This window comes from Cucurbita pepo, chromosome LG07 (assembly GCF_002806865.2).
Source record: "Cucurbita pepo subsp. pepo cultivar mu-cu-16 chromosome LG07, ASM280686v2, whole genome shotgun sequence".
In the NCBI taxonomy this organism is placed as follows: Eukaryota; Viridiplantae; Streptophyta; class Magnoliopsida; order Cucurbitales; family Cucurbitaceae; genus Cucurbita; species Cucurbita pepo.
Genome location: NC_036644.1, coordinates 1474525 through 1501117, shown reverse-complemented (window position 1 = coordinate 1501117; position 26593 = coordinate 1474525). Strand labels below are relative to the sequence as shown.

The 26593-nt window shown below is 33.1% G+C and overlaps 2 protein-coding genes across 2 annotated transcripts; both read left to right on the top strand.

The window, feature by feature from the left end:
• The first annotated feature begins 81 nt into the window (after positions 1–81).
• Positions 82–3136, top strand: LOC111798175 (tRNA (guanine-N(7)-)-methyltransferase-like). Its single transcript, XM_023681176.1, has 2 exons — positions 82–155; positions 2108–3136. Exon 2 carries the CDS (start codon positions 2116–2118, stop codon positions 2872–2874), a length of 759 nt encoding a protein of 252 aa, XP_023536944.1. The 5' UTR covers positions 82–155; positions 2108–2115; the 3' UTR covers positions 2875–3136.
• Positions 3137–17208: 14072 nt separating this feature from the next.
• Positions 17209–20439, top strand: LOC111798611 (indole-3-pyruvate monooxygenase YUCCA6-like). The gene is made up of 4 exons (XM_023681859.1): positions 17209–18226; positions 18919–19167; positions 19256–19378; positions 19646–20439. The coding sequence occupies exons 1-4, from the start codon at positions 17501–17503 to the stop codon at positions 19859–19861; spliced, it is 1314 nt and encodes a 437-aa protein (XP_023537627.1). The 5' UTR covers positions 17209–17500; the 3' UTR covers positions 19862–20439.
• Positions 20440–26593: the final 6154 nt, after the last annotated feature.

Below are 26593 nucleotides of genomic sequence, written 5' to 3'. Positions count from 1 at the left end.
TGCGTCATAGTTGGGCCGAAGCCCACAATTAACAGTGCTCCGAGCCCAGGCTCTATTTCAGAACAAGGACTAAGATTTCGCTAAAAACCGCAACTTTTGGCGGCGGCGGGTACCCATTTCTCCGGCAGGCTTCAGCATTTGGCGATACCTATTGGGTAAATCTTCTGGTATTCTGGCTTTGTTCTCTTGATCGTTGATGCGTTGCTAGTAGAAAACGTCATGATTATTTGACTGAGCTCGTTGGTTTCTGATTAATTTGTTTCTTTTTTTTTTTTTTTTTTTTTTTTTTTTTTTTTTTTTTTTTTNGAGAAATTCTTTGCTTATGGATATGCCGACTAGGTGTTTGATGAAATGCCGCCTTGAACTGTTTTGCTTTCTGTTGCTTATGATAGTTGTAATTCGGGATATCCTTTCATGTTCTAGCCCTTTACATACTTACTATCAAGCTTTTTACCTCTTCTGATAGTTAGCCCATTTTGATTACCATTTTGTTTTGGAGGTACATGTAGAACTTAACAAATAATGGGGAGAAAATGAGCATAATTTTCAAAAACAAAATGGCTATCAAACTAAGTCTTAGTTGTTGGTTTCTTGGTGGGTTTTTCCAAATTCTTGTATGTGAGATCCCATGTTGATTGGAGAGGAGAACGAAACATTCCTTATAAGGGTGGGGAAGCTTCTCCTTAGCATACGCGTTTTAGAACCGTGAGGCTGACTGTGATACGTAACGGGTCAAAGCGAACAATATCTACTAGCGGTGAGCATGGGCTGTTACAAATGGTATCAAAGCCAGACACTGAACGGTGTGCCAACGAGGACGCTGGATCCCAAGGATGGTGGATTGTGAGATCCCACATTGGTTGGAGAGGAAAACGAAGCATTCCTTACAAGGGTGTGGAAACTTCTCCCGAACGAGGACGCTGGATCCCAAGGATGGTGGATTGTGAGATCCCACATTGGTTGGAGAGGAAAACGAAGCATTCCTTACAAGGGTGTGGAAACTTCTCCCGAACGAGGACGCTGGATCCCAAGGATGGTGGATTGTGAGATCCCACATTGGTTGGAGAGGAAAACGAAGCATTCCTTACAAGGGTGTGGAAACTTCTCCCGAACGAGGACGCTGGATCCCAAGGATGGTGGATTGTGAGATCCCACATTGGTTGGAGAGGAAAACGAAGCATTCCTTACAAGGGTGTGGAAACTTCTCCCGAATGAGGACGCTGGATCCCAAGGATGGTGGATTGTGAGATCCCACATTGGTTGGAGAGGAAAACGAAGCATTCCTTACAAGGGTGTGGAAACTTCTCCCGAGTAGACGCGTTTTAAAACCTTAAGGGGAAGCACAGAAGGGAAGCCCAAAGAAGACAATATCTACTAGTGGTGGGCTTGGGCTTGGGCTGTTACATTGTCCCTCAATCTTCATTTCTCTTCAAGATGCCAGACATGCTTGATCTTCTCCTCCTATTTGTTTTTTTATGGCATATTGATTTTTGGAATCTCCTACAAAGGAGGAGCAAAAGGGGTTTAAAGTCGACACCTAGGCATAGGGCCTTAGGACTCAAGAATTTGATTCCAAGTCTACGAACCATTGCTCCGAGCAAGACCTTCTAGTTGCATTGGATTCTACTTCTATATGTGAGACTAGATGATTCTCTTTTGAAAAGGCTCTTACAAAATAAAGGTTCTTAAATGCCTTGATAAATGGTTTCCTTGCATATGGTCAGAACTCCGAAGAAAAACGTTTGATTGTTTGGCTTATGTTGTAGTGAGCTAACCTTCTAACTTGAATTCGGGACAGCTATTCGAACTAATGAAATACTTTGAGACCAATATTCAGTTTTGATATTTACATTATTAGCCCGATCCCCTCATACAAGAATTGTGATATTTGTATCTTTTCATGAATATTCATTCTAATGGAACGGCCCGACTGTTATACGTGAGACCGAATAGTTTCTATTTCTGCACTCGTTAGGTTTCATACCGGATGATTACACTCGTATGACTGTGCTTGCTACGAATTTCTCGGTCCGAACTTCTTTTCATTGTAAGTCTCTCTTAGTAGGTCGGATTTCTCTATTAACTTGTGTTTCATGTGGTCTTGCAGCATTAAACATGTTGGAACATGATGCTAATCCAACTATCAGCAAGTCAACGGGCCTGCCTCGGAAGCGCTTCTACCGTGCTAGAGCGCACAGCAACCCTCTGAGCGACTCTCACTTCCCAATACCAATCTGCCCCAGTGAAGTTGACTATTCCCTTCATTACCCTCAACTGTTCCCTTCAAATGATCAGCTACATAGATCCAAAAGGATCGAATTTGCTGATATTGGCTGTGGTTTTGGAGGTCTTCTGATCAGCCTTTCGACCCTTTTCCCCGAAACCTTGATGATCGGAATGGAACTCCGAGATAAAGTAACCGAATACGTTAAGGAACGGATCTTAGCGTTGAGAGTAGCAAATCCTGGCCAGTACCAAAACGTTTCGGTAGTTCGAACAAATTCCATGAAATACATCCCAAACTACTTCGAAAAAGCTCAACTATCAAAAATGTTTTTCTTGTTCCCGGACCCCCATTTCAAAGAGAAGAATCATCGCCGACGCGTTATCAGTCCACATTTGCTCGACGAGTATGCATATACCCTGAGAGTCGGAGGGATTATATACACAATCACAGACGTGGAAGAGCTTGGAGAGTGGATGAAATCTTGTCTAGAAAACCACCCGTTGTTCGAAGCTCTAACAGCGGAAGAGCTCGAGGTAGATCCAGCCGTAAAGCTGTTGAGTTCTGCAACTGAGGAAGGGCAGAAGGTTGCTAGAAATGAGGGACAGACATTTCAGGCAGTTTACAGACGTATTAGTGCAGCACCATGAGTTGGAAGGATTGAGCCTTCTGGGTTCGCATTTGATTGAAGCAATGAGTTGTTTACCTCCCTAGACATTTCAGGCACTTTACATTCATCTTTTTTACTGAAACCTATAAGAATTTTGATCTGATTTACTTCAAATGGGAGCTAGACTGAAAGGTTTCTCCTAAGCTATTAGAATTACGGTTCGTATGGAAAGTTCATATCAAAACATCGTAAATATGTTTCTATACCTCGATTGATGTAACAGCCTAAGCCTACTGCTAGCAGATATTGTTTGTTTTGGCTCCTTACGTATTGTCGTCAGCTTCACGGTTTTAAAATGTGTCTGCTAGGGAGAGGTTTCCACACCCTTATAAGGAAAGTTTCGTTCTCCTCTCCAACTGATGTTGGATCTTACAATTGACCACCTTGTTTGAGTATCCATTGATATACCTCCTCGAGGTTGGTCTTGAATGAATCGTGCATTCAATCTTAACTCAAAGCGCCACTTCCACTGTACGTGAGATAAAGCATCGGCCATATTGTTTCCCATACCTGGCTAGCAAACAACTTCAACCATTTCTGATATTCTCCGGCCACTGTTGATCCGTTCTAACAATGGCTATCAACCATTTCTGATATTCTCCGGCCACTGTTGATCCGTTCTAACAATGGCTATAAGTTGGTGCAATATATAGTTCGAGACTGAATGGTATACCACTTTCTTCAGAATTTTTATTTAATATTACTAAAAATACATAAATCATGAGTTCAACCCGGGCCTGATGAATCTAGCCTGGCCCAAAAATCAAATATGGCCGAACTTGTATCCATAAGGCCCAATAATCAATGGGCCCAAATGTACGACGAGTGGCCCAATAACTAATTGGGCTTCGCTCAACATGGATTTCAAAAGTCCAAACCCCGACTCATTTTGGATATTCGACCCGACCCGGCCTTCTCAAATTACATGGACAAGCCTGCACGTGTGATTAGCTCACGGATTGGATAGTTCGCAAATACTTTTAAAAAAAACACGTGCAAGCCTGTCATTTATACATTAAAAAAAATTATTAAATCAAAATAATACTTTTTAATATTTAATGTATTATTAAAATCATTCTATCAAAGTAATGAAAGGCGTTTATAAGAAATAATGAAAATGGAGGTAGGCAAAGGCATAGTATGGGCTTTTCAAAGATAATAAAGAGAAATGGTTGGTTTCTATATTTGCCTTTACTTTTCCGGGAGCCACCTTGAATTTCATTTCAATAAAGTCTTTTAAAAAAAAAAAAAAAAAAAAAAAAAAAAAAAAAAAAAAAAANAAAAACCCATTTTGGTCTAAAACTCTACTGAATTTTTACTCGGGAAGACAGTCTTGAAAGGATTGTGAAACATCGAATATAATGTGTACAGACAGACTGTGATGGTGGGCTGGCCAGCGAAAACCCACTAAAAAATTCCTACCTCGTCTTTGTTATTATGAAAGCGTGACATGCGAACTATTTCAGGTGAATCTAAAAACATACTTTCTTAATACCCGCTTTTACTTTAGTTGAGATAAAAGGTGATTTTGGGAGAAATGTTTGGTGGGAATAGTGACATCCACTAATGAAATAAAAGGAAGAACAAAGGAAAAAATGTCAAACTAAACCTCTCTTTATATGATGAGGATAGATAAAGGGTTGTAAGGCAAACCACATGCCTTACCCTTAGTGGGCCGGTTTGTGTTGCAATACAAATCTACTCACTAAAATATATATATCACACATATTACACGTATTCCAACGCTAACCCGATCGCTTAACTCTCTAGATTGTAGGGGTTAAATTTGTAATTATCAAATTTTAGAGACTAAATTGAAATTGAGTTTAAATTTTACGGGTCGAATGTTCACTGAAATATATATATCACACATATTCCAACACTAACCCATCCAAATTTTAACCTCCTCTAACTCGTAGGGATCAAATCTGTAATTTATAAAATTCGAGGGACTAAATTGAAATTGAATTTAAATTTTAGGGGTAGAATGTTTATTATACATATTCCAACACTAACCCATCGAAATTTTAATCTCCTCTAATTCGTAGGGATCAAATCTGTAATTTATAAAATTCGAGGGATTAAATTGAAATTGAGTTTAAATTTTAGGGGTCGAATGTTTATTATACATATTCCAACACTAACCCATCCAAATTTTAACTTCCTCTAACTCGTAGGGATCAAATTTGTAATTTATAAAATTTGAGGGACTAAATTGAAATTAAGTTTAAATTTTACGGGTCGAATATATATATATATTAACTAGTTGAGTTATGCTCATACCAGTAAATATTACACTTATTTTGTGTAGTCTAATAAAAGCAACAATCTGATTGGTTTTATAAATTTTGGTTTCAGCTTATTCATTTCTCAATATCTTTTCTTTTAAATATTTTAATTAAATTTTATTTCATGTCGTTTTTTAGGAGTTATAATTTAATTGGTTAGTGAATATGATCTCGAGAGTATTTATTAATAATTAGTGAGCTATATACACTTTAGTTTCTTATTTTTAAATTCGTCCATATATATATATATAAAAGATTGAAAATTTGAACCTCTAATTTTTTAGTTTTATTATCTATAATTTCGAAGAATAATTAATAATTTATAAAAAAAAAATGTGAAAATATCCTAATTTTATGTCACAATACAATCGCCTCTTAAATGGTTAGATTAATTATTAAATTAATTAAATTTGTATATATTTATTTATTTATTTATAATAATAATAATAATAATAAAAAAAAACTAATATATAAAATGAAATCGTAATGGAATGTGACCATTTCTTTTTTCTTTCTTTTTATATTACTTAGATGATTGGAGTTCGAGCAAGATGCAAGAATCACGAACCATAATAAATAAATAAATAAATATATATATATATATATATATACTTGAGACCTTCGATGAGTTGGATTGAATTGAATTGAGACATGTTTAAGACTCAACTCAATTGATCGGGTTGTAAATTTTTCTTAACTCAAACGACATCTATTATATAACGAACTCAATTGACTCAGTCGTAAAACATATGGGTTCGGTTGATTTAGATGGTTTGAGCTATTTATTACAAAAATTGATAAAAGTAAAATAATGATATGTTTAAGATTATATATTTTTAAAAATTATACTCGAAAAACATTTAAAATATTATCCAATCAGATGCAAAGGCTAATTATTTCCTTATACATATATAAATTAAAAACAATTAACATCATCTTTTTAAACTTAGATTTAAATATATCAAATTGGTAGATTCTCACAATATATTTAATATATTTAATGATGTAAACTTTATTGTATAATGGTATATTATATAGTTTGATTATTGTACATAAAAATGGGCAAAAGGGCTTGAAAAAATGCACTTTTAAGGCATTGAAAACATATATATATATACCCACAAATGTCTAATCAAACTTTATTCTAAGTGAATAATACACTAATTTAAATTTAAGTTTAATAAAGAGGCTGATAATTGGAGTGGAGGTTGTTGCCTTAGGCCAATTAAATTTTATTTTAATATATACTTTTTTCGAAGGCCAATTAAATTTTATTTCCATACATACTTTAGCCTAAAGCCAAATATTATATTTTATTTTAACATATAGTTATAATGGTGAGAGTGGAGAGAAAGAGATTCTATACAAATAAATATATATATACATTTTTTTAAATTTTCTCAGGAGATTTTCTTGGGCATATTTTGATTCTTAGCAATTTTTTAAAGAAATTAATTAATAAATAAAAAAATATTTGGCATTATGTGACTTTGGGTTTGGGTCACATGCAATGAATTTGATATGAAATTTAAAAATAAATAAATATTAATTATCATATTTTAAATTTTAAATTATCAATTTTAATTAAAAAAAAAATTAATGAAGGGTCGATGTGATATCCCGCATTGGTTGGAAATATGAACGAAATATGTAACGGCCTAGATCCACTGCTAGCAGATACTGTTCTCTTTCGGACCTCCCTCAAGGCTTTAAAACGCGTGGGATGTTACAATCCACCCCCTTCAGGGTTTAGTGTTCTCGCTGGCACTCGTTCCTTTCTCCAATAGACATAAGACTCCACCAAATCCACCTCTCGTTGGGGCCCAGCGTCTTTACTGACACACCGCCTCATGTCTACCCCCTTCGGAGAACAGCTTCCTCGCCACCCCCTTCAGGGTCTAGTGTCCTCGCTGCCACTCGCTCCTTTCTCCAATTGATGTGAGACCCCACCAAATTCATCCCTCTTCGAGGCCCAGCATCCTTACTGGCAAACCACCTCATGTCTACCCCTTCGGAAAACAGCCACCTCGCTGGCACATAGTCATGTCTGACTCTGATACCATTTGTAATGGTCCAGATCCACCGGTAGCAGATATTGTCCTCTTTGGGCTTTTTCTTTCGAACTTCTTCTCAAAGCTTTAAAATGCGTCTGCTAGGGAAAGGTTTCCACACCCTTATAAAGGTGTTTCGTTCTCCACCTCAATCAATGTGGGATATCACAAAACATTTTTTTTACAAGGGTGTGGAAACATCTCTTTAGTAGACACGTTTTTAATTGTGAAACTGATGACGATACGTAACGGGTTAAAATAAAATAAAATGAAATTTAAAAGGACTAATAATATCATAAATAATTTTTAGAATATGAAGAATCTCGTTACCTCGAGCGATATGACAACTAAGAAAATAGAAATAATTTAGTATTGTGGAGATAATGATATTTGATGGGGAATATAAAGTAATGCTAAAAAGGAGTATTAAAAAGCTCTCTTTTGAACTTATTTAATTGAAAATTTTTAATCATTAAAGTTTCCTTCTTTCTTACAACATTGGATGGAATTCCAACCTGAAAGACAAGAACAGAACAAAACAAAACTCACTGTTTTAGATTTTGTAGCCCTAAAACCCTAAAAAGACATCTAGAGACAGACCTAAAGAGACAAAACATGGTCGGATACGAACAGATGAAACAGCTGCGCCGTTTTTTTAGCTCGACGAACATATGATGGCAACATAAGAAAAAATTGAAACTTCAACCTTTTATGAATAGTCGTGCATTGAGCTATGTTCAGATTGACATTTGTCTTCTAGTCTCAAGAATTTGAACTTAATTTCAATTTTATTTTCAGAGATTTCAAAATTAATCATTTTGGGTCGGTACGAAATGGTTTTATTTAAACACAATAACCAAAAAGACAGACTAAAAACGTGTTTTACGGAAAAAAAAAAAATTAGGGTTATATAGTTTTCTCTCTAATTTGCTCAAATTGTATAACTAAACGTTTTTCTAATATACTATAAGTCGAGAAATTTGGAATCGGATAACGAAATTTTTTGAAACAGGTGGAATATTTTTATATGAATTGAATTATGTCCACGTTGAGAGTATAATAAAAAATAAAAAGTTAAAATATAATTATTATTTTTTTTTTAATTTCCAATCAAACCTAAAATGATTAGAGCACCAAACGCTCTAAGTCAACTATAAAAACAACAAAGTATGATTAAATGATGCTTATTTCAAAATCCGTTAATTACTTTTTTTCTTTAATTTTATTATATATCAAAATTCAATGAATTGGGTTCGATCTACTTTAACCCACCGCTAATAGATATCGTCTACTATAACCCGTTAGATACAGCTTCCCGAAACGCATCACTCTTATAAGAAATATTTTGTTCCCCTCTTCAACTAATATGAGATCTTACAATTCACACCCTGAGTGTCTAGCGTTCTCGCTAGCACACCGATCGATACCTGGCTCTAATATCATTTGTAATAACTCAAACCCACCACGCGCAGATATTATCTGTTTTAGCCCGTTATATATCGTCGACAGCATCACAAAACCCGTCTATAAAAATATATATATATATTTATTTAAACTAAACCTAATTCAACTTTTGAAAATAATTTTAAAAAAATTTCAAGAACCTTCCATCTTAATATAAAAATAGACATATATATTATGTTGTCAAATCATGGATTAAAAAAATTAATTATATATTTAAATCACACACTTGTGTGAAAAGTTAAGAGACTTGCAAAGTACTTCACAAAGTGTTATGGGTTTGGTGTTAGCTTTATATTTATTTACTTAGCTCTCCACTTTAATTCATAATTACACATTGATTTTGTTTAATATTATATCTAAATATAGTACATTTTTATTATATAATATATCAAACTATACTTTATAAATTTATAAAATATAAAAAGTTCCACAATTGCTTTATTTATTATTTATTTTATAATAATGTCAAATCAACCTTATAATAATTATTCCCACATTATAAATTTAATTGTCAACTCGATCGATCAAACTCAACACACATGTGCACGCGCGCCTCTATTTTCTTCGGATAATTATGTTCTTAATTCATCTAATTATTTCCATTAATTTGCATGAAGAACAAATGATTATCTCAATTTAGTGTTATAATTACCTTTCATTTTTAAATTATTAATTAATGTTTCAATAATAATTGAATCTCGTTTTGTAATTATTAATGTTTAAAAACGTTTTTAAAAAAATGGTTCGTTTACACGTTAAAATTATATAAATAACGAATTGACGTGATGGATTAATAGTTGGTCCATGACTCGATATTTTTCTATTTTAGTAAATTTTTTAATTAATTTTTTCGATTTAAAATTTTTTGAATTTATAATATATTAATTACACATCAACCTATTTCAATTCTTATATTTTTTTGAAAATATTTTATAAACAATGTTTTTTTTTTTTTAGTATTATTAGAGAACAATATATATAATATTTGAATTTAATTATAAATTTAATTAATTTCTTAAAATGGGCCATTAAGAATGAGATTATCACTCTCCACTTTTTTTTTAATTATTATTATTATTATTTTATTTATTTATTTATTTTGGAATGCCTATTTATTTGTGCAATGACCTAAGAAGCAATATATGAAATAGAGATAATGCTTAAAGGGGATAGGCTCATAACTTGCTTGTCCTTTAGCTTAACACTATATTATGGATTATGCAATAACTCTATGAACTTCCACTAATTTACTTTCAAATATCCATTAATGATTTATCTAAAACTAAATAAAAACGAAAAGGATAAGAACCCGACAAGAAAAAAATGGATAAAAAGTGAAAAGGGTAAGCGTCGAGAGACAGAAACATACTCGAGAAAAGCCTATATTAATCTTTTCAATCTAGTTCTTCAAAGGGTAAGCGTTGAAAATTTGATTGTCCCTGGAAAAGCCATCAAAGATGATGTCTAAGTTAAGTGGGCAGAAGTGAAAGTAGGTTGTGACCCTGCATCGACAATTCAGTTGTGTCCCTGAGAAAGCCATCAAGGATGATGTCTAGGTTAAGTGGGCAGAAGTGAAAGTAGGTTGTGACCCTATGTCGACAATTCAGGGACATATGTCCCTGAGAAAGCCATCAAGGATGATGACTAGGTTAAGTGGGCAGAAGCGAAAGTAGGTTGTGACCCTATGTCTACAATTCAGTTGTGTCCCTGAGAAAACCATCAAGGATGATGACTAAGTTAAGTGGGCAGAAGTGAAAGTAGGTTGTGACCCTGCATCGACAATTCAGTTGTGTCCCTGAGAAAGTCATCAAGGATAATGACTAAGTTAAGTGGGCAGAAGTGAAAGTAGGTTGTGACCCCACACGCAAGACAGACAAGGGTCGACTTGACACTCAAGTGGCACCCATCCAGCCACGAGATGGTTAAATTGAGAAGTGTAAGCTTTTTTGTTCTATCGAGGTCATCTCATTCTCCAATGAAACACAGAAGGAAACCGAATCTTACAAATTGAAGAAAAAAGACGATAATTTTGGTGTCCTTATCTCTAAACAAACCGAATCTTACAAACTGACCTAACTGTCGAGTATATTAGAGATTTGAATCTTCAACTAAATAAAATAAGTTATTAAATAATAATTCAAACGTTAAATAATTGTTATGAAGATAAGATTTGATCGTTATTTCTACCGAAACGACACGTTGAAATATTAAAATAATTAAAAAAAATTAGAGGAAGGCACATAGGTTTTGACTTATTCAGTCTTTTTAAAGTAACATATATACATATAAAAACATGTTCCCTATCATTAACAGTTAACTTAATACCTCCATGTTCCCTAATCATGATTAGATCATTCCCTTTATTAACAATGGGGCACCTCAATTTTCATTACACAAAATAAAATAAGCTTTTAAATATAATTCATATATTATATAGTTTTTTAATTAAACAAACCATATAATAAAATCCCACACATATCCTTAATCATCATTAATCCACCACCTACATATATTAATCACCCAACTAATCGTATTAACATCATTAATCAAAGAAACTATAAACCTTGTTGACTAAAATAGAATCGAAAAAATCATTTAAGTGCAAAAGCTGGTGATGAATTTTTCGGTGGTAATATAAAATTAAAATATTCATTCGAATCCGATTGAGATTGAGATTTACGTGACGAATAAAAAGTGGAAGAAAGCATAGAGGAAAATAATCATTATTAGATTTATATATGTGCACTTATGTATAATATAAAGTTTTAATGTTGTAAGATAAAGTTTTCCGACATCAATTATGTTTATTAGGTAAAGTAGGCAAAAAATAATAATAATAATAATTATTATTATTATTATATTTTATTTTTGCTCCTTTTTTTTCTTTTTTTGGATAGAAGTGCCACACTACGATGAAAAGCTGAAGAAGGTAAGCCATGACGAATGCAAATATAATTTTGCAAGAAAAAAAAAATTAAATATTTTTAATTATTATATTTTTCTAATAATTCGATGTCTTGAAGAGGTATAAAACACAGATGGAGGCCCACATATATAGGCCCACGTAGGCCCACAAGCGTGCTCTGAAAAGGCCCATTTTTTTATTTTGGGCCTCCCACCACATTCCCATGGGCCCATCTAACTTTTTTTCTCCAAAAATTAAATTAAATTAAATTAAATTAATCTAAGAGCTATAGGGTATAGGGTAGGCTACTAGGCTTAGGTAACAATCTTAGTTCCCAGTGGAGAGGGACTAAAAAGGTTGCCAAAGCCCCCTTATGTGTACCTTTCTTTATTTAAATTTTTTTTAATCAGATCTCAATAAAAGGGTGAGGGTAAGAATCCACCATAGATAGCAACTTTTCGACCCTTAATTAAAATTTTTAATATTTTTAGACCCGAACATTATTGTTTAGCTTAGTTGCTCAAGCACTAGCTCAAAAGTAATAATCTCGAGGTCTGAAAATCAAACGTTCGATTCATCAAAATCATAAATCTGTTGAAATCTATGTTCGAGAGTGCAGATTTGAATATTACCGTTATTTATTAAAATTAATTAATAATAATAAAAAATTGGTTTGTGAAAAAAAGGAAAATTAAGTTATTTTTTGAATTAAGTAAGTATTTTGATATACGGGTTTAGATTTGAATTTCAAACCCGAGATCCCAAATTCTAAAGGCTATATACCCTATTTCCTCTAATTTGGAGGTCGGTTTTTTACTAATGATTTTTTTTTTTTTTCGTTTAGAATTTTAAGATTTTGACTTTAGAAATTTTAATGCATGTACCATTTGGAGTATAATATGAAAGGAATATTTTGTCTTATTTATATTAAAAAGTAAATGTTATATAATAAGGTTTTCTTTATGCTATATTTAAATAATCTAAGTGATGTGATGTGCTCCATAATAATTTAGTAAAGGAATGTTTAGTTATTAGAATATAAATATTTTTTATTTACACGGTGACAAAATTATATATTTTCTGTTATTTTATTAAGTCCATGTACGGGCAACAAGGGCAGCTGCCCCATCAAATTATAATTACTTTTTTTTTATTTTATTTTTTAATTTTCTAAGATATATTAATTTTTGTTTTCATATTAAAAAATTTATTAGACCCAAAATTCAAATTTCAAAGAATCTCGGAAAGCAACAGGGTGAGATCTATCTGCAGCGAATTCCCATAAATCTCGAGCCTCTTATGAAAAAGATACTCTTTAGCCGAAGAAGACTCTAAGCAATTCACATAGCCTAAGTTGAATTGTTACAGATTTCAACCTTAGTTCGAGAGGGGATAAAAGACTTTGGATTTGAACAAGAAACCACGTCCCCCAACCGGGATTTCAGTTTTACCAAATAGCTTGAAAACGTGAAAGACTGTCTGAACACGGGTACCGAATTTATAATATTGAATTGGATATCGGTTACCAAATATTTAGGTTTAAAAAAAAGGAGGGATGATAAATATAAAAAATGTAAATAAAAGTGGGAGCAATCCATAGTGGCTTAGAAAAATTGGGAAGCATCTTTCAGAAAACGGGACATAAATAGATGTCCAACTCAATCACCAAAAACTTGGCCCTACTAAATTACACCACACACACACTCAAACTCAAACAGAACGCAAACGATCATAAATATATATATATATATATAATAACAAATTAGTCCCTAAAGTTTATTATATTTAAACAATATATCCATTTCTGCACCGTTAAATTTCATCTGTGAATATTGGTTTTGAGAATATTTGCTGAAACTACTACACTGCAGAAGAGTAATAAAATGAAAAATACCTAGATATTTGTCTATAATAAAATATCAAATATAATATATATATATATTATAGTATTATAGTATTAAGATAATTCTCTTTTAATTTTAAAGCTAAAAAAAATTAATATATTTTAATTTAAACATAATTCAATAATTCAATAGGTTTTAAATATGACTGAGATATAATAAATTTATTAATTTAGAAAAATTGAAATGGAATATCTAAACATTTGAATGAATTAATATCGTGTTTTATTTATTTATTAAGTATTTAAATTTTAAATTTGGAGTTTGAAAATATTTTAAAAATTAGAAATAAATTAGACCGTTTATGTGTATATATATATATATATATATTTGTGCAGACAGTTGAAGCATGGTACTAAACCACAAATTTAATTTGTGGCTAAATTCTCAAGTCCCTCATTGAATTTTCATAAAGGCGTCGTTTGGTTGTTCCTACACAACTTGCTTATTTCTAATCTCACAAATAATTCCTTTGGACACCGAACAAATACACATGATATGCACATGACAATAACGATTGATTTGTTTTATTGAAACAGACATGATTTACAACGTGATTGTGTGGGACTAACCCTTATCCTTGTGTAAGTTAGTCAACTAAAACTTGGATTGTTTCATCGAGTTGAAGTAGACAATATCTACTAGCAATGAGTCAGACCCAGACATCAGGCTGTGTGTTAGCGAATATGTTTGTAACACCCCTAGCTCATCGCTAGCATATATTGTCCCTTTTGAGCTTTCCCCTCAAATTTTTTAAAACGCGTTTACTAAAGAGAGATTTTCACACATTTATCAGGAATGTTTCGTTCTTCTCTCTAACTGAAGAGGGGAACGAAACATTAGTATGAAAAATTGACCATCGGCGACATGCTCCTATAATATATTTTGAGGCAAATTCTATCGAACATAGATACAAACGTCTTTATAAACCAATTGTTCCTTCATTTTCTATAGTACAAGCCCTATCTTTATACGTATCATTTATTGCTCATTTATTTCTCATACGGTACCGGAGGCTAAATATACTTGGACAATATTTTTTTTCTTTTTTTATTTCAATTATCCGTTCCGCTTAGATTTGCAACGTCCAATTCCTGTAAAACAACACTCTCGAACGGCTCGAATCTAGCAGAACTCTTGAATACTCGCTTTCATCTCGAGAATATATTCATGTCGGATATTTAATAAAAATAAAAAATATATTTATTTTTTTTCACAAATAATTGGATAATAATTAAGAAAAATATTAGCGTTGTGAGAAGTGGCATTCATTCCTCCTTCACTTCTCCCTCAACTACCCCCAACCCTTTTAATGAATTATCTGTACGATCAAAATTCCCATGAGACACGTGGCCAACCCCACAGTAAGAACGGTGTACTCCTCCGCACACGATCCACGCTCTTCCCCCGCCCCATTTTAGAAATCGTTGAAGAAACAAGCCGTTTTCTAGGGTTTATTTAATAATTATTGGTTAAAATATAATTTTAAATTAAATTTTACAAATAAAAAAATAAATCAATATGTTATCCATATCTTTATCCAAATAGAATATTACATAATTTCTTAATATTTTAAAAATAAATAGACGAATTAAAATATTAAACACAAATATATATAAATAGACTATACAAAATTGCATATGTAATGTTTAACCTATGATTATATATATACCAAAATGTACTTATAATCATAGCCTATTTAATTTCGCCTTTATGAAGGGTATGGGTTTTAATTAATTAATTAATTATTTATTTATTTATTTCGAAAATAGAGAGTTAATAAAACCACCTACATTGTCCGGTGGCTTTGTTTCTTCCAAGTCATCAAAATAAATGGCCTTTATTTCATTCCAAATATGACGTGGTTTATTGATATTTTTTTAAAAAAATTATATTATAACCTTTATTATTGACTTAATTTTTTTTTATTTGACTTTTTTCAATAATAATATTAAATTTTTTTAAATTTTTTATAAACTTTATAACTAATAAATAAAGATACATTAAATAATATAGGTATTATTGATGTGTTTGCCTTTTTAGTACGGAATTTTATTTCCCATCAAATTTTACGTACAATGTCAATCCCAATAATAGATATATAGATACTAAGATGAGAAATTAAAAGGTAATTAATTAAAGAGAGTCAAAGTACGGAGAGGTCTTCACAATAATATATATTTATTAATTTTCCTTTAATATATATTTATATTATACTAGATTGGTCTCGAATATAGCTAATGTGTTCCACTTATTGAACAGGGTTTTATGGTCGGTCTGCGACCTATAGATATCGAAAGCGTCCTTGAGGTGATCTCGTAGTTTTTGGTCAGTCTGCGACCTCTAAACACCGAAGACATCATTAGGGGTGATCTTGTAGTTCCTACACTTATTGAACAGAGTTTTATGGTCGCTCTGCAACCTCTAGATATCAAAGGCGTCCTTGAAGTGATCTCGTAGTTCCTGGTTAGTCCACGACTTATAAATGTCGAAGACGTCATTGGGGGTGATCTTGTAGTTCCTACGATGATTTTCATCCAACACGCGAAACAAATTAGAATAAAAACAAAAAATTTAATGTAATGTGTGTTATTGGCACGACTAAGTTTAGGGCATGGCTCTGATACCATGTTAGATGAACACGACTCCCTATAATGGTATGATATTGTCCCCTTTAACCATAAGCTCTCATGGCTTTGATCATTCTCTAAATTAGCCGATGTGGGAGTTTCATCATCCAGCACCTCCCAAGCTCGATTCCTTTTTCTTTTGGAGTTTTTTGTTCGACATTTGAAGATTTACTAATCTATTCGCACGACTAAGTTTAAGGCATGACTCTGATACCATGTTAGATGAACACGACTCTCCACAATGGTATGATATTGTCCACTTTGAGCGTAAGCTCTCATGACTTCCCCAAAAGACCTCGTACCAATGGAGAGACTATTATTTGATTATAAACTCATGATCATTCCCTAAATTAGCCGATGTGGGACTTTCATCATCTAACATTTCCCCTTGAACAAAGTATACCTCCCCTTAATCGAGGCTCAACTCCTTTTTGGAGTCCTTTGTTTAACATTTGAAGATTTACCAATCTATTGGCACGACTAAGTTTAAGGTACGACTCTATACCATATTAGATGAACACGACTCTCCACAATGATATGATATTGTCCACTTTGAGCATAAGCTCTCATGACTTTGCTTCGGACTTCCCCAAAACGCCTCAACCCAATGGTGAGTATTATTTAATTATAAACACATGATCATTCCCTAAATTAGCGAACGTGGGACTTCCATCACCCAGAAGAATGAGATGAGGTAATCGAATGGAATTTTTTTAATTTAAAAAAAAAACAAAATTACGAAATTAAAAGATTGTGTTTGGATTTTGTCGTATAAATTAAAAACACAATGGAAGAGAATAATTACCTCACGTAGTTAATGCCGAATATTAATTAATTATCCACATTCTTCTTCTTCTTCTCCCCCAAAAACCCAAAATTTAATTTTTTTTAAATAAAAAATAAAAAGAAGATAACGAAAGTTATGGGATGAGTTTTGAAGTTGTTGTTGGTTAATATCAGTTATATAAATGCACATATATATATATATATATATATAAATATAAAATATAAATATATAAATATAATAAGGCCCATTTACCTTCCTCTCGTATAAATTCATTCTGTGAACAAAAGGAATATATATAGACAAATCGCCATCTCTCTTAATGCTCTCTCTCTCTGTTTCTCTCTCTCATCTCTCTGTCTGTGTGTGTGTGTGTGTGTGTGTGTGTTGAATGCTGATTTAGGCCCGTACTTGTAGCTCGCCCCTTCATTGAGACAGAGCAGAGATTTTGAAAATCAAAAAATGAATTGGAGAAAATAAAAGAATTGAAAAAAAAATACGAATTTTACTCATTCTTCTAAACGGATAAGGCTCCAAGATTGAAGGGATTTTTGTGTTTTGTTTTGGTTTGGTTTGGTTTTGTATGGAGATGGGTTCTTATTTGAGGGAAATAGAAGGGAAGTTATCGAATGACCCTATTTTTACAGAGAAGATTAGCGGCGGAGGCGGTGGAGGCGGCGGCGGGATGCGGCGGGTTTGGGTTCCGGGACCGGTGATAGTAGGAGCAGGGCCGTCGGGATTGGCGGCGGCGGCGTGTTTGAAACAAAGAGGAGTACCGAGTATGTTACTGGAGAGATCCAACTGTATAGCGTCGTTGTGGCAGTTAAAGACGTATGATCGGCTACGGTTGCATCTACCGAAGCAATTTTGTGAGCTGCCGTTTATGGGTTTTCCGGGGGATTTTCCGACGTATCCTTCTAAGCAACAATTCGTTAAGTATTTGGAGGATTACGCGGAGAGATTTGATATACGGCCCAGATTTAACGAGATGGTAGCAGAGGCTGAGTACGATCGTAACCTTGGGTTTTGGCGCGTGAGGAGCAAGCGCGGTGGTTGTCGTGGTGATGAGACGGAGTATGTTTGCCGGTGGTTGATCGTCGCTACTGGTGAAAATGCGGAGGCGGTGGTGCCGGAGTTCGACGGAATGACGGAATTTGGTGGCTCGATTAAACACACGAGTTTGTATAAAAGCGGCGAGGAGTTTCGAGGTAAAAAGGTTTTGGTCGTTGGCTGTGGAAATTCAGGGATGGAAGTTTGTTTGGATCTTTGTGAACATAGTGCAAGCCCTTCTCTCGTTGTCAGAGACACTGTAAGAACACCCTCTGTTTTTTTCCCCTTTTTTCCCTTTTTTTTCTTCAATTTCTTTTAATTTTTGCATTTTTTTTAAAAAATAAATTATGGGTATTGTTTATTTATGGGTTTTAATCAAAACCCAGATGGGATTTCCTCAGAAAATCAATTTTGAACAGATTTTCAAGAAAAAAAAAGGAAGAAATAAGGGTTATAGGAAGATCTAATTATGGAAATTAATAATTAAAAAAAAAAAAAGAAGGGGAAAGGGATGATCTTTCACTTTCTTGGGATTCTCCAGCATGCGCAATATAGTTTTGAAAAAATTTAAAAAAAAAATTAAAAAACTTAGGATCTTATATAGATTGTCATAATCATGAATCTCTCAAATCCAATCTGAAAGTGCTTTTTCTCTGTTTAAAAAGAACACAGACAAAACCGAAACAAAACAAAACAGTCTCGGGAAGTCATGTTCTGTCTGTATTGTGTCACTCCACTCCATCCCACTTAGTAAGCTATGTTCAAATTGATAATGGGTTTGTTTTGCAATTTCATCGAAGTATAAGGGTGAAATTAGAAAGTTGTAATGAAATTGTTAGCTATGATCAAATTGGTAATGGGTTTGTTTTACAATTTCATGGAAATATAGGGGTGAAAGTAGAAAGTTGTAATGAAATTAGGGGGTGTTTGATAATTATTGTGAAATTGAAGGTGCACGTACTACCACGAGAGATGCTGGGGAGATCAACTTTCGGGTTGTCCATGTGGTTGCTAAAGTGGTTCCCCATACGTCTGGTCGATGGGTTCCTGCTAATGGTGTCGAGGCTGATGCTTGGGGACACTGCCAGATTCGGGTTGGACCGGCCCATTATGGGCCCACTTCGGCTCAAAAACATGTCCGGAAAAACTCCAGTATTGGACGTTGGTACCCTTGCCAAAATCAAAACGGGACATATTAAGGTACTATTTCACTTTCTTTTTAAAAAAGTTTTAAAATGTATTATTGTTATTTAATTATTGAGAAATTTTCTCTGCCGTTGATTTTTAGATTCGTCCTAGCATCAAACGGCTGAAACGTCAAGCAGTGGAATTTGTTGATGGAAGAATAGAAAGATTTGATTCCATTATATTGGCTACTGGTTATAGAAGTAATGTCCCCTCTTGGCTAAAGGTATGCTTTTTACCTTCCTTCCCCCACCCTACTTCTAGATTCTAGGTCGTGTCCGTTAAATTATACTAAATTTGACGTTTTTGTTCATTTCACCTGATACGAGTGTAGCTCGACGTTCGTTTTATTTGATATGGGTGTAGCTCGATTGTTAAAGAATCAATTGTTTTTAGGTGGAACGACATGTTTAGGAGTAAATTTGAAAATTGTCGTGTATTTTAAGACATGTTTTAGAGTGTCGGGATTGATTTGATTTGATTAATGTTTTAGGAAGGAGAAATGTTTGGGAAAAAAGATGGGTTGCCAAGGAGGCCATTTCCAAATGGATGGAAAGGAGAAAATGGGCTATATGCAGTGGGATTCACAAAGCGTGGATTACTCGGCGCATCAATGGACGCCAAAAGAATCGCCGAGGACATCGAACGGTGTTGGAAAGCTGAGGCTAAGCTTTCCACTCCCACTACGCTATCTCCACCGTCCACGTAGAGGAATCTGACACTCTACTCTTTCTGAAAATGCCCAAAAAAAGTAGGAAAAAGGAATCGTAATTCATTGAATCGCCGATTCGAGATTCATCGCTCCCTTCTTCGACGAAAGGGAACTTGCGGGGTTTCGACGCTTCTTTGATTAAGAAAAAGGATTTGAATTAAAAAAAAAAAAAAAAAAAAGAAGGAAATTACCGTTCAGCCCTCGGGAAGGAGGAAGAAACAGAAGAGTTTTTTTTCTCGTGAAGGGCAAAACTGCCACTTTTGAACAATTTTTTCTCTCTGGTTAGAGAGAGAGAGAGAGAGAGAAAGGGGATGTTTGGAAACAGGAATTGCTTGGGAGGTGTTTGGCTTTTGTTATAGAATGATATTCTAGTGAGACAAAAGAATCGACTTGAAAAAGACGAGGTTTTGGGAAACTCGAACATAACCGTTAGATGCACGAGACAAAAATTGAAAAAAAAATATTTACTTTTTAACTATGTATTCGTTTCGAGATTACTTGTTCCAGTGAGAACAGCAAGATTGTGTTTTTTTTTTTTGTTCGTTCTTTTTAATATTTGTATAAGCATTTTTGAAGTCGAGGACACTATTTTTGTGCATTTTTAATAATTATTTAAAAAATTAAAAAGCTCGAATTAAATCAAAACTTTATGGTAAATTTAATCTTATATTAAATGAATAATAAAAATGATAATTAAATTGTTCGGTCACAGAAGAATTTCGCTGTCGTAAGAATTTATTTTTCAATTCCCAGTAGTATATTGGACCACTAAAACTATGCAAAGCTTAATGATTGCACACAATTCTCACAACAAAATTGCAAAAAATTACCATTTGTAAAAAATATTTTACTTTTAACTAGATTTAGTGGAATAATTAAAATTAAACTTTTGATTTCTTCATAATCCCAATAAGGATCTTTTCAAATCATATTAAATCCGTGCTATTTCTTCAAATTCTTTTTTATTTTTAAAATAATTATTTAATTATGTGAGTAATTATTAAAATTATTATAAAATTCACGTATTGACGTAAATATATTTTTTTTACTGGATATGCTGTGAAATATAATCTATATTTATGATCCTGTTTAATTAGTTAAGAGAATCAATTCAAGTAAGATGAGGAATATAATCATGTTTTGGTATAATTTCTATCTTCAATCCTGTTTAGCCAATTATGAGAATCTGTTCTCTTCACCGGGGTTTCTAATCCTGTTTTGGTAGATTTCGAGTTGGGGATGTGCTGTTCTCTTTACTGGGCGTTTTCTCATCCTATTTTGGTAGATCCTGAATTAAGGATTTGTTGTTTTCTTCACGGGGTGTTTCTCATACTGTTTTGGTAGATCCCGATTGAGGATGTGCAGTTCTCTTCACTGGGGGTCTCTCATCCTGTTTTGGTAGATCCCGAGTTGAGGATGTGCTGTTCTCTTCACTGGGGGTTTCTCATCCTGTTTTGGTAGATCTCGAGTTAAGGATTTGTTGTTCTCTTCACTACGGGTTTCTCATACTGTTTTGGTAGATCCCGAGTTGAGGATTTGCTGTTCTCTTCACTGGGGTTTCTCATACTGTTTTGGTAGATCCCGAATTGAGGATTTGTTGTTCTCTTCACTGGGGGTTTCTCATACTGTTTTGGTAGATCCCAAGTTGAGGACGTGCTGTTCTCTTTACTGGGGGTTTCTCATCCTGTTTTGGTAGATCCCGAATTAAGGATTTGTTGTTCTCTTCACTACGGGTTTCTCATACTATTTTGGTAGATCTCAAGTTGAGGATTTGCTGTTCTCTTCACTGGGGTTTCTCATACTGTTTTGGTAGATCCCGAGTTGAGGATGCGTTGTTCTCTTCACTGGGGGTTTCTCATCCTATTTCAGTAGATCCCGAGTTAAAGATCTACAAGTTAAACAGACAACGTTCGACATGACATAATTAAAAAATAAATAAAAAAGTTAGTTTAGGGTTTTAAAGATTTGAAGGGAATGCACATGCGGTGGGGTTTATTCTGACCGGATAATATTTGATGGTATAATGGAAGAAAGCAGAAGCTTCAGCCAATTCAAAATCTAAGAGAGAGAAAAAAAATCAACATCAAATGAAGGGAAAGGGAATTAAGGAAAATTATTATTTTTATTTATTTTTTAATAATGTAATTTTCAAATATAATAATAAAAATAAAAATAGGCTAAGCTTTTAGTTAACCTAGGTGTTATTATAATACATATGCTAAATTTTGGATTATTTCCATAATTATCGCTTAATTACATATTTTAGAAAAGATACGGGTAGTCAAATTTTGATTTGTATTGTCTAAATTGATACATTTAATTGATTCGACAGTGACATACATTATTTTAAAGCTTAATTAATCAAAATTAGATAGAATAATATTTAAAAAAATAAAAATAAATAAATAAAAATGGTTTTTATAAAATAAAATAATTGTGAAAAAAAAATGATTGAAAGAATTAATTGATTGGTGATAAATGAACCAATGGAATTTGAATTTAAATGAAAATTGATAATATTTAATGAAGAAGGCAAGGTGTTGATTAGAGAATGTGGTCCAAAGTGGTATGGCATCCACAAGGTGATGATAGATGAATTAATTAGGTGTGGACCATTGTATTGTAATTAAAAAAAAAAAAAAAAAAAAATTGGTTTAACTCTAAATTTATAATTTTTAAGAAAAATATTACGGAATCGTTCGTTGTTGTTGAGGCTTAGTGGGCGTAGTGAAAACCGTCTCATCGTTACGTTTAAACTTTTAAATTATTACGCAGGCTCAATTGGGTCTTTAATCGGCTCTTGTACAGGTCATTCCACGTGTGATTTGACCATATTTGGATTGACCCAATTGAACTACGGGTCGACCAATCATTACCTATGAGTCGGGTATGGGTCGGTCACGATGAATTTGAGCCTGTTCTTTTTCTTTTTTAGATCAGATGTCTAGATATTTGATTAATACGTAAAATTAAATGAAAGAAATAAATATAAATAAAAGGATATTGAGTGGTGAAGTCAACATCAGGGGTGATAGCTATTAGTCAACATATGCATTCACATCAGACGACCCAAAATCTATGAATAGGGTTTAATCCAATCATATATGATTATTCCTCTTCTGGAATGTCTGTCTCGATAATTCAAATTTCTCTCTCACCTTGAAGGCTACGTTTAACCGTTCTCTCGCTTATTATTATTATTATTTTTATTATTGTCCACTTTTATATAATTTTATTTTCGAAAAATAAAATATGTATTAAATTATTGTAATTAAACTATCGTAAAGTATAAATATATTTTTAATTATTGCGTTAAGGCTATTTTTTTATTTTCTTAAATTAGATGAAATATACAAAAATAAATAAATAAATTGTATTTTATTTAGATTAAGAGAATCGTACGATTTTACAAAACTATGTGCTACGGCTCGAAGCTGTAGTCAACCCTATTTGCAACAAGAGCATTCGACGATTAAATTCAATTTTACCAATTATTTTCATTTTCATATCGAGACTTCAACGAAAAAAAGTAGTATACAAATTTATTTCTTCAACTTTGATATTACACTGATTTTATTCCAAATATTTTTTAAAAAATCCCGACCATATATCTCAATTTTAAAATTTGTTTTTAACACGTCTCTAATGTTAATACTATTAATTGAATGCAACATGTGGCGTAGTAATTTGACCTAAAAATGATAACTCGAACCGAAGAACTACTTACGAGTTAGTTCATGAAATTTTAGGGTTTTGCTCAATAAGCACGTGATTTTAAAAAAAATACCAATAAATTTAGAATAATAATTAATTTTATTTATTGAATTATGCTCGGTTTTTNGTACGAACGTGTTAAAGATTCCTTTAATTCCAATTTTATTATTGTTACTGTTTTTGTTTTTAAAAATAAATAATAAATAAAAATCTGTAAATGCTGATTTTGTTTTTCCTCTCTCTTTTTCTAATTTAGTATTCTTCTTTATGTCTATTCCACAAGATTTGTGTGTGATCTCCAAGAGAGGGAAGGGGAAAAAGGTTAAATTTGCATGCCATGTGTTTGTTAAAAGGTCAACATGATTTTACCCACTTGATTGTGTATGTTCTTAACAAAATCTTGGTGAATTTTTGCCCAAATAGTAAAAAAAAAATATACCTAAATATTTGTAACCCTATAATCTAAATTCTTTAATAATTTAATTAGTAATCAGTTTCATCTGCATCTGTGCATCTGTGTGTTGAAGAGAACGAAACATTACTTATACGGGTGTGGAAACCTCTCCCTAGTAGACACGTTTTGAAATTGTGAGACTGATGACGATACGTAACGAGCCAAAATGGGCAATATTTGCTGGCGGTTTTGCGTTTAGGTAAAATCTACATTTGTGAGAGAAGAGAGTGAAACATTTCTTATAAGGGTGTGGAAACTTTTCCGTAGTAGACATGTTTTAAAACTGTGAAACTGACAGTGATACGTACTGTGTCAAAATAGGCAATATCAGCTATTGGTTTTGGGTTTAGGTATAATCTGCGTATGTGAGATCCCACATCGGTTGGAGAAGGGAACGAAGCATTCGTTATAAAGGTGTGGAAATCTCTCCCTAATATATACGTTTTAAGATTCTGAGACTGACTGTGATATGTAACGAGCCAAAACGGACAATATTTGCAAGCGGTTTTGCGTTTAGGTAAAATTTGCATATGTGAGATCCCACGTCGGTTGGAGAGGGGGAACGAAACATCTTTATAAGGGTGTGGAAACCTCTCCCTAATTAGACACGTTTTAAAACCGTGAGATTGACAGTGATACGTAACGTGTCAAAACAGGAAATATCAGCTATTGGTTTTGGGTTTAGGTAAAATCTGCATATGTGAGATCCCACATCGGTTTGAGAGAGGAACGAAACATTCGTTATAAAGGTGTAGAAACATCTCCCTAATAGATATGTTTTAAGATTATGAGACTGACTGCGATACGTAACGGGTCAAAACGGACAATATCTACTAGCGACAGGTTTAGATTGTTACAACATTATTATGAAATGATGTTCACGTGAAACTTTCGGAATAATCTAGAAAACGGGTGTGTTTTTGCCTTTATTGAACATGGGGATTTTGGTAGATTTGGTTAACAAAAATGGGTGAATATTTAGATTTAGATTTGCCAATTGGGTTTGTAAATTGCAATGGGCAATGAGAAGGACATGAACATAATTGGGAAGCTAGTGCAAGTGGGACTATGGGGGAGGGAGGGGCATTTTGGGGATTTCTACCTTTTTGAATAGAATAGTTTGTTATTGGGTTTCTTTCTTTTGGGCCAAATAAAGCCTTTGATTGATTTATGCTTTTTCCTTATTTATTTATTATTTTTATTATTGTTTTGGCAATCTGCCAACTGTCTCTTTTAGCTGGCATTGAGACCTCGTTGTCTCCAAATTTCCTTAATTAGTTCGAAAATTTTCAAAACATATTTTATTTTATTTTTTAAAATATTTCCTTTTTATTTTAAGAGCATAATTAATATGTGTTCTTTGTGTGTATTTCTAGACAGATTTTTACCGTTAATGTTTGAAAGAATGTTACAAAGCTTATTTATGGTAAAAAAGTTAAATTACCATTATTTACTCCCCTATTTTAACTACTCATAATCGGGATCAAACTCAACCGTAATTTACAAGTATTTGTTTTCTTAAAGTCGAGACTGTCCACTTTGAGTATAAGCTCTTCCCCAATGAAGAGAGTTCCCTAAATTATAATCGAGGCTCGACTCCTTCTTTTTTTTTTTTGAGTCTTAGTCAATTTTTACTATGCCTTCGAGGCGGGAGTCCCGAGCCTCCCCTTAATCGAGGCTCTCGATAATGGTATGATATTGTCCACTTTGAGCATAAGCTCTCGTGATTTTGCTTTCGGCTTCCCAAAAGGTCTCACACCCCAATGGAAAGAGTATTATTTGATTATAAACCTACGATCATTCTCTAAATTAGTCGATGTGGGACTTTCATCCAACAGAGACTCACACTTTCGTACCTTACCCACGAACGGAAGTATCAATTACTTCGTGGTAAACAACAAACCTATGAAATAAGAATTTTCATGGAGGGGCTTTGATAAGCAATATTTGCATAAAAAGTTTGTTTTGGAAACTATTTGTAAACATGACCCATCAATTGGTCATGTCTAAACTATAATGAATATTGTACCATCTTTCATGTTATTGGGCTGGGCTTATTGTCAGTGACATTTGGGCCAGCTTGAATATTTGCTGGGCTAAGACCTGGGCTGATCACGGCCCATTTATCATTCAATTAGGTTTTACCTAAAAATAATATTTTGAATACTATTTAATTTTTTAAATATTAATTTTTACCCATAGTTTTCTAGTTTATTTTCAATTTAGTGTTACGGTTTCTCCATTAATTGGGCCTTGTTCTAGGCCCATGAGCCCAACGTGGCCTTGAATGGCGGATAATGAGGAAAAAGAAACTAAACCCAACCCAACTTGTTCTCAGCGAAGACTTAAGTTGGACTTCAAATATTTTAATTATATCTTAAATTATTATATTTAAATTTAAATTTAGATTCTATTGACATTTTTTTATTTATGAAGGTTTGTATTTGAAATTTAATAAAAATCAATAATTTTAATAAATTTGCACACGTATAGTAATTGTGACCCGTTATGTATCACTATCAAACTCACGATTTTTTCAAACAATGTAAGATCTCATAATC